This window comes from Sinohyriopsis cumingii, unplaced genomic scaffold (assembly GCF_028554795.1).
Source record: "Sinohyriopsis cumingii isolate HCF-2022 unplaced genomic scaffold, ASM2855479v2 utg000624l, whole genome shotgun sequence".
Classification (NCBI taxonomy): Eukaryota; Metazoa; Mollusca; class Bivalvia; order Unionida; family Unionidae; genus Sinohyriopsis; species Sinohyriopsis cumingii.
This window is the reverse complement of record NW_028315919.1, coordinates 2,065,053-2,074,863: the sequence shown is the minus strand read 5'-3', so window position 1 is coordinate 2,074,863 and position 9,811 is coordinate 2,065,053. Positions and strand designations below refer to the sequence as shown.

Genomic DNA, 9,811 nt, shown 5'->3' with positions numbered 1-9,811 from the left:
AAGTTGTAATGACACAAACAAAGGAAAAGTTTCTGTAAAATAACTTCAGTGACAAACCACATACAACGGACTTTGTGTATGATATGCAGCTATATCTAGTTAGTTGCTAAATATGTTAATATATTACATTATACTATATATTATTATATTATAATACTTAAGGGATACAGGCTGATACAGTAATTAGTGTCCATCACTGTCCAGCAAGCTTCATTAATAGTTTGCCCCATGGGATAAAAGTTTATTGTCATCAGGGTGGAAAGGTTTAGAACTAGATGGTTGTCATCAGAGGTGATGTTATATAATATCAAGTTGAGTTTGGCTGCTTTCATCTTAAGCAGCTTTCATTGAGGCATGCACTGGAACATTACAATAATATAAACTATTGATGCAGACAATAAGAGGTCGAAAGTCCAGGTTACAGGCACATTTGAAAAGGAAAGTGGTGTCTGCATGATATCTTTTTACCATGACCAAAGTCCATTGCCCACGTGAATGGTGGAGGAAGCAACATATTAATTTCCCAGAATTCATATGTATCTGATGCAGAAGGAGCTGCTTCCTGTGAAGTCATTATTCTACATACCATCGTCTTATGTCTGCTCATCATCTTGTAAATTACTTTAAAATATGTAGGGCAGACATAATTTATAGTCCATGGTAAAAATTTATAAGCTTACTGGTCATACACTAGAAGAGCTCATGCTGTGGCTTGCTGGTCGTCGTCTATCCATCTGCGATCCATCCATACATTGTCCTTCTGTTATCACATTTGTTTTTGTTGCTTTTCATACTTGGCTTGGAGGATTGGTATGAAACTTTATGCTTGCATTCATCCTAAGATCTAGCTGTAATGAAAATGACACATCTATTGGGACCACCACAATGCCCTTATTGAAAATGTTGTTATTGCTGCTTCACATGAGTGGATGGTTATATCATTGGGCTTTCACTAGAAGACTTCTGATTTCCAATTGGTTGTGAATTAATATGGTACTGTGTGATGGCATCAAAATGGTCACTATGGTGGCCATCTTAAAAATCTATCACTACTTCTTCAGAATGAATTGTCATATCACCATGGGTTTTCACTCAAAGGCTTTTTATCCAGTTGATCCAGTATAACAGTGTTATGTCTGAGATAGCTGCCATGGTGGCCATCTTGAAAATTTGTCATGGCTACTCCTCCTCATATCAACATGGGGTTTTCATCAAAAGATTTCTTATGCTGTCTAGTTTATTCCTTTTTGAAAATGGTGCCAGTCTGAAATTCAATATAGCCATGGTGATGAGGAGCTTGAAATTTTGTTATGCTAGTTCTTCTTAATGGATGGTCTTGTCTGCATGGTTTTCTTGCTGACAAACTTTTTAAGATATCTTGTACTAAATGCAGATTTTGCCAATCTGAATCCATTAAAGACGATGATCATCTAAAAAATCTTGTTAGTGCTACTGCTCCAGAATAAAATGTATTGTCGATATTGGGTTTCATGACTAGACTTCTTATGAAGTCTAGTTGATCCCAAATGAACATCGTGCCCCTTAGCCATCCAATTTCATTGCAGTGGTGGCAGTCTTTTAAACCATGTTATCCTTACTCCTGAGCAAATGGCTCTATTGACATATGGTTTTCAGTAAAATAATTTTTATGATGTCCAGTTGGTCTCAAATGAAAATGTTGCCTTTTTGACATCCATTAGGACGTTTGATAATATCTAGTTTGACCTGAATGAAAATGGCTCTCAGCAGATCTCCCAGCTTCATGGACACGATGTCCATCTTTTAAATCTTGTTGTTGCTACTTCTCATTGATAGTCATAGTGACATGGGATTTTCACTAAAGACCTATTATGTTATAAAGTTGGTTGTAGATGAAAATGGCACCAGTCAGACCTACAATTTTGCCACCATATTAGTGATATTGAAAGTTTTGTTACAGCAATTTTTGATGAACAGATGGTGGTCTTTAGGTTTTAACGTTGAATAATCTGATGATGCACAATTCGTCCTAAATAATAATGGTGCTAAACAATAGTGGCCATTCCAATAATATTGTTTTCACAAATCCCCTTAAAGGGATGGATGAATGAAGATGGGGTTTCAGTCACACTCTTCTCATTATATGTACTTGGTCCTATAAAAAAGGATGCTAATGCAACCTCCCATAATAAGAAACAATTTGTAATGAATATTCTCCTAAATGGATGTCTATACAGACATTAAAAAAAAATTCACCACTTCATTCTTGTAATATCTACTTATTCCTACATTAAAATGAAGCTTATTAAGAGTCCCAAATGAAAGCCTTGACGGGCATCATGAAAATCATTATGGCTACTTCACCGTAATGGAGGGCATTATGGAAATTATTTACTGAAATACTGTGATGGCAATATGTAACTGATTCTGAATGAAAATTGTGCTCATGTGCTACCTTATGACATTGATTTTAAGGTCAAAGGTCATGACTTGGTTTCTATCTGTACTACCTTGTGAGTAAGATACCACTTACAAGTATGAGTAAGTTTTTATCAAAACCAGTTTGACGATACATGTATATCTGAATACCTTGAATGTAGGCACTTTTTTTTCTGAAAAATCAGTTTTTTTAATTTAACCAGACTTTAACCTAACCAGTCAGGTGGGTTTATTTTAGCACTGAGACCAGCTTAATGATTTTCTTTTTTGTGATATCAGGTTCAAGGTCATAAGTTATGAAAAGAATTTTGTATTGAACTAAAGACATCTTGTAAACATGCTTAGTCATGTAACATAAAAATATATTTTGTTACCAAATATGGTATGTTGGATTTTCTTAGGAATATCATAAATAATTTAATTCCTTTGCCTTTAATAAAGAGTTAAAGAGTTTTATCTTTAAAACATTGACATTCTTGTCATCTAGCAGAGCAGCAGTTCCTTCTAGAGATTCTTGTTCTTTTCTTCCTCTACTTCCACTTATTCCACTGCCACTACTACTGTTACTGGAACTACTTACAGATGCTCATGAATGGGGCTTCGAGAAACCATAGTGATATGTATTACAGCTGGTGTGACAGTTGTGGCAGTTGCTGTTGTGCAGTATTTATGGTCATTGTTACCATCACAAGGTGAGATTTTAATACTTACATTGTACCTAATATTACAAGAAGAGACCATTGTGGCATAATTCAGAATCAAATGGTCTAGAAATATTCATACATATGATATTTTCCAGGTACCTCAATAAAGTATTTATAGGTTACTGCATTTCTATGGGAAAATATGAACGAGTGTTTCGGATGGAAATACTGCACGATCTTGGGAGTGCAGTATATATCCTTCAGACAAAACAAGTTCTCTATTTTCCCATATAAATGCAGTAACCTTTTTATTATATGCTCATTTTCTTATTCTACCTAAGGTTTAATTATATAAACAAAAATACATTACAAGAAACAGTGCAACTGAATGTATGCCGTATTCCAAGCTAAATGCACAACTGCAGATTCATCATTACACAACAACAACATTAGAGTCATAATTTGAATGAATGTGCATTGCAACAGCTTTCCCATTTGATCTGGAATGAATAGAGTTTGGTATTTGTTTTCAATTCTATGAAATTTTGTGAGTATGGATTGGATTTATATGTAACAATTCCACATGAAATACAGCGGATTGAAGAAGTGAGGGAGAAGTGTGTTGACATCTGCAAATGTGTTTCTGTTTCTATCATTGAATGTTTGAAATCCTAATGTGGGAAAAATATGAAGTCTTTCAATTACAATTATCAAAAAGATGCTATGGAATTTAATGCTTATTTGATTTTGAGTGCAGTAAGGAGGATGTAATTGCACTTGGAATATATTCAAAATTACAGTACAATTTCGAAATGTGTAATCAAGATTGAGAACCTATGACATGGCTCATGTAATTCGGATTTGCAGAACAAAGAAAGTATGTTTTGAGGAAATTCAGGATGTAAAACAGTAAGTATATTTTTGCTATTCTTATTACCAGCTAAAGAAGACATGTTTATGCCTTGTCACTTGCATGTTATTTGTAAGGACCCTGTCTGGCATCTACTGTATAGCTAGCCTAAATCCAAAGGATTGTATCAAAAAAGTTGATGCTGAATATGCCAAAGCAGCTGGTATGTTGCAGCTAGCTAGTCCATGAAACATCTGCTTTCATTCAGAAACAAATTTCATTAAACAAAATGTAAAGCGCCTACTATGTGAGTGTACATGATGGGTTTACAAAAGTGCTGGTGTGTGTATCCATTTAGAAAGTAGTTTTTTATGCATGTGAATGCAATATTAAGGTGTGCAATATCCTAAAATACTGAACAATTCTGACATTGTAAAGTTAAATGAGAAAAAAAATGAGCATGTAATAAACCAGTATACATATATATGTGAAGTCAGGCTAAATAACTTTTATAAAAGATTTTGAAGTAAATTTCTGGGTTTGATTATTTTACATTTCTTTTGCCATCAACTGATGTGCAATAAAAAAAATTATTTTGGTTCTCTTTTACTATATCAGAAAAGAAGCAGCGGGGAATGTCCTCCTCACTCCAACTCCTTGGAAAAAAAGAGTGGTGGGATCCTCTGCCCATGCCCATCTTTGCTCCCCCAACTTGATTAAATAAATAGAGCATTTGGGAAATGATGCCTCGTTCCCCTTCACTCACCATCATTGCCCTGAGCACACGCTATTACTTCAACATTTGCATTTGCTCTGTAAGAGATTGTCAGCTTGCCAAGCAGAAAAATATGGTGCAGTCAGTTCTTTGTTTCCAAACCTGAATTCAGGCCATTGCATCTGTTTTACATCAGTACAAAACAACTACTTTTGTGATCAAACTCAAGCAAATTTGTGTCAAACTTAAATAAATTTAGTCAGTCTCTTAGTTAAACTCAAATTTTGTTTGTCAGACTGTCCCTTTGACTTGTTTCTGTATTTATGACATGAGATTCTAGAGCAGTACAGACCTCTTCATGACCACTGGGTAAGTATGATTTTGGCCTCTTCATTGATTGGCACAGCAGTATGCACTTTATGGACCAAGAACCATTTTCAGCTCTCATCTAATGGTATTATTCAACTTCATATTTAGCTAGAACACTTCATTGGAGATGTTTCAATCTATTAATAACCACAGGTGTAGACCAAGATGGTATTCAATTTGAACTCTGCTCCAGATCCTGTTATTCTTTGTTTTAACTTGGAGGCAATGGCTAATAAACTTGCCTAGAATCCAGCCAGTCCATTAGATTTGGGCAGTGCTGAGTGGCCTCAGGACCACAATAATGGGGAAAGCAATAGTACTAGAGAGTAAGCATATACCACAGGCTCCTATTCCCATACAGACTGCAATAAGGGCAGAGTTTACTCTTGTGATGGCTTTGACACACTGTCTGTATTTTATGTAGAGACAGCCCTCAGACAGCTCTAAATACACTGTTGAACATTTTCAATAAACTTTATGAAATTATTAACTTCTTGCAGTCTTGGCAAGATAGTGGCCATTTTGAAAATCTTTTTACTGCTGTTGTACCTAAACAGATGGTCATATTGACAATGTGTTTTCACCACAAAGACTTGTTACATTGTTATTACATGAAAATTGTGCTGATCTGACTGACAACCAATATGGCCACCATGTCAGTCATCTTGAAAATTCTGTTAATGCAACTCCTTCTGAATGGATGGTCTTACTGACATAAGGGATGTGTTTGTCCTTAATGAAAGTGGTGCCAGTATTTTATCCAATATGGTTGTGAGAGTGATTAATTTGAAAACTCTTGTTATTGCTCAGAAATATCAGTGATGGTTTCAACACTCAGCAATTAAAAAGAAGAAAGTCTTATCTTGAATTCTTAAAAGTTCTTTTCGGTCAGTAGAACATCAGTTTCTTTGAAGGACTGTTGTTAAATACTTGATGCTAGGTGTTCAGTTTGGTTAGCTTGATGCTTTTATTCCTGTCCAGTTTGGTTGCATTTGTGTGTCTGGTTGTGGTGTCACTTGTGTCTCCAATTTAGTATACAGCAGTGTTTTGTTAAAATATACGTATGCACCACATAAATAGTGATTCAGCAGATACCAAAATTCTGTAGTTATGGTCAGGTAAGATAAGTATATTTTGAGTCATAATCATTGGAAATATTTTAATTAATTATTTATTTATTTAATTAACTAGTTTGTCAATCACTGATATTTTTTGTTAATATTTAATGTTTCACAGATTACAAATGTCTGGTTCAGTCTTTCCCAGATTTTTAAAAATGAACTGTACTTTAATGGTTTTTCTGCAGAAATTAAAATTTTATGTGAAGAAATATTTGTGGTTTCTTCTTGAAATTAGATGACATTAATCATTGAATTGAGAGAGAGAGTGAGAGAAAGAGAGAGAATATTTTAAACATAGAAGTGCAAATCATTGTCATTTTAAGTATTGTGCTGACCCAGTATTTATGAATCAAAGCAACTTAATTAGGAAGCTTTGGATCATATTGTTTATTGCATTGTTGGACATGCAATAGTCAGATTAAAGTTTAGTTGAATCCTTTTTGTCTGCTTGTTCACTTGTCCCTGTTTGTGCACGCTCACCTCTTTTCCTTGCAGATTTATGATCCATTCACCAGTTGTGGTTTAGGCTTGAAAATGTATAGTGACATACTCAGTGTGAGGATGATGTCCATAACTTGATCTGAACATATGTATTGTGACATATTCATTGTGAAGATGACCATCATAATTTGACCTGTCCATCTGTACAGTGACATGTTCATTGTAAAGATGACCATCATAATTTGACCTGTCCATCTGTACAGTGACATGTTCATTGTAAAGATGACCATCATAATTTGACCTGTCCGTGTGTACCATGACATGTTCATTGTGAAGATGACCATCATAATTTGACCATCTGTACAGTGACATGTTCAGTGTGAAGATTGTCACCATCATAATTTGACCATCTGTACAGTGACATGTTCAGTGCAAAGATTGTCACCATCATAATTTAACCATCTGTACAGTGAAATATTCAATGTGAAGATGACGATCATAATATCACCATCTGTACAGTGACATGTTCAGTGTGAAGATGACCATCTGTACAGTGACATGTTCAGTGTGAAGATTGTCACCATCATAATTTGACCATATGTACAATGACATGTTCAATGTGAAGATGACCATCACAATTTGACCTGTCCATACCTGTTACGTTCATTAATTGCTGAACCTTAAAAAAATCATCTCTAGAGATCAATGTGATTGATATAGCAAGTTTACTAGAATCACAGCATTTTACATTTCAGGTTTTGTTCTTTGTCTTTAACAGTCTGCGGAATTGTGATAAAATTATGTGTCCTGTGCCATATTTTCCATTAGTAATGTTGTTCTTTTATGCTTCAGGGATGCATTTATCATGTATACATACTTCTACTGAATCATCATATAATCTCTTCAAAGGGCTGTTTGCCAACATTATGTTTCATTTTTTCTTAATAATTTTTGGTAAAAACATTTATAACAAGTAATTTAAATATTGAATTGATTTATAATCAAATCTCCTATTATTAAAACAATAAGTGGTGGTGGGTTTTTTACCTAGAAAAGTATATTTTTTTTTAAAAACACCAAAACTTGATTTGTCATGTGAACTTGATCCAATTCCAACATCACTGCTGCTTGAGTGCTTAGATCCAGTATTGCCTTCAATAACGGATGTTATTAATACCTCTCTCTCATCCAGGGAATTCCCATCATTTTTCAAAACCGCCATTGTAAAGCCTCTGCTGAAGAAACCAATACTCGACCATAATGATTTAAAGAACTACCAACCAGTTTCTAATCTCCCATTCATATAAAAAATCTTAGAAAAGGTTTTTCTATCCCAGCTTGTATCTCATCTGAATTCAAACAGTCTTTTTAGCAATGTACAATCTGCATATCGCCCTTGCCACAGTACTGAAACTACTCTGCTAAAAGTAGTTAATGACATTCTCTCTGCTTTGGATAGCGGAAAGATTACAGTCCTCACCCTCCTTGATTTGCAGCATTTGACACAATAGACCATGATATATTACTTCACCATCTCCAGCATGTATTTGGCATTCATGATACAGCCTTACTGTGGTTCAAATCCTACTTGGTCAACAGGACACAAATTGTGTCTGCAAATGGAATGCACTCCAACCCAGTTAATCTATGTTGTGGTGTTCCACAGGGGTCTGTTCTTGGGCCTGTTCTCTTCATTCTGTACACTCAGCCACTCTCAAGTGTCATAGATCATCAACCAGTGTCTCACCAATTGTACGCTGATGACACCCAAATATACAAATCTAGCCACCCAACTGAAGTTGATGCTACCATCCAAGGTGTAGAGAGGTGCATTTCTGATGTGAAATCATGGATGACATGTAACAAGTTACAGATGAATGATGATAAAACTGAGGCCATTCTGATCACATCTTTTACCTCACACAATAAATATCAGCAACACCAACATTAAACTCACACAGTCAGTATGAAACCTAGGTGTCACTCTGGACAGTACTCTCACGTTGCACCAACATGTCATGAATATATGCAAGGCTGCATATCTTGAGCTGAGATGCATCAGCTCCATTCGCAAATATCTTTCAGTTGATGCTGCTAAAACACTTGTATGTTCATTAGTACTTTCAAAACTGGACTATTGTAACTCAATTCTGTTTGGTTCATTGCAATATCTACTTCAAAAAGTTCAAAACACAGCTGCTCGGATCATACTTAGAGTACCATGATCAGAGCACATCTCCCTGCTGCTCTGTACCCTACACTGGCTATCCATTTGATCCAGAATCAAGCACAAAATTTGTTCTCTGTGTTACGTTTCACTGATGGACTCCAGTCCAACATACCTGTCCGACCTCACCCATGTGTACACACCAGCAAGATACTTACGCTCCTCTTCTGACAATTGTATACTCATTATTCCCACTATGAAAACAAAGTCATATGGACAGTGTTCTTTTGCATACCAGGGCCCAGCAACGTGGAATGAATTGCCCACTGAACTTAGACACAAAGACACAGTGATCCCATTCAAGAGTGCTCTTAAAACTCACTTATTTCGACCACAAGAACAAACTTAAAGATTTTATAATGTTCCCTAACTTAAATATTTACAGCATGTTTGTATGTTTTCTAATCTCATGGTATTTGTTTTCTGTAATAATATCATTATATATGTTTTTTGTGTTATAGGTGTTGTATAATGTTGTAAAGGGCTTAGAGCTTCAAAAGATTAGGCGCTATACAAAGTCCTCATTATTATTATTATTATGATATGCAAAGACTGAAATGCAGGGACTGGTAGTTGTTGAGGATATGGCCTTGAATTATTCATTAAATTATAATGGGAAGAAAAATTCTAGTAGGAAAGAAAGAACTATATCTTAACTATCACTTTTTCATGTATTTGAAGAAAACAGTTGTGTTGAAATACATTTTTATGAAGTTGAAAACCGTATCCTTTAATAAGATTCTTAATGAAATGGTTGAAAACATGAACATGTCAATTGAAAACATGTGACCAGAACACGTAATTATTTGAGCAAATTAAATAACCAAAACCATACACATTGGGCTTACACCTAAATCTCGCACTTAAAATCAATAAAAAGAGAAAAGAAAAGGCAGTAAATGTCATGAAGTGAATGTGATATTTAAAGAATTTGACTAAATCTTAAATACAATTATCACCTACATGTTTAAGATTGAATTTGACAGTAAACTTTATTGATCAAACATATAAGGTGATAAGAACAAA

The 9,811-nt window shown here is 34.9% G+C and overlaps 1 protein-coding gene across 1 annotated transcript in view; it reads left to right on the top strand.

Annotated features, from left to right (window-relative positions):
• Nucleotides 1-9,811, top strand: part of LOC149773603 (uncharacterized) — a 29,019-nt gene that overhangs the window by 1,675 nt on the left and 17,533 nt on the right. Inside the window, exon 2 of the mRNA XM_089946303.1 lies at nucleotides 3,001-3,110. Within this exon, the coding sequence (XP_089802429.1) occupies nucleotides 3,011-3,110 (100 nt within the window). The 5' untranslated portion in view covers nucleotides 3,001-3,010. The remainder of the gene's footprint in view (nucleotides 1-3,000; nucleotides 3,111-9,811) is intronic.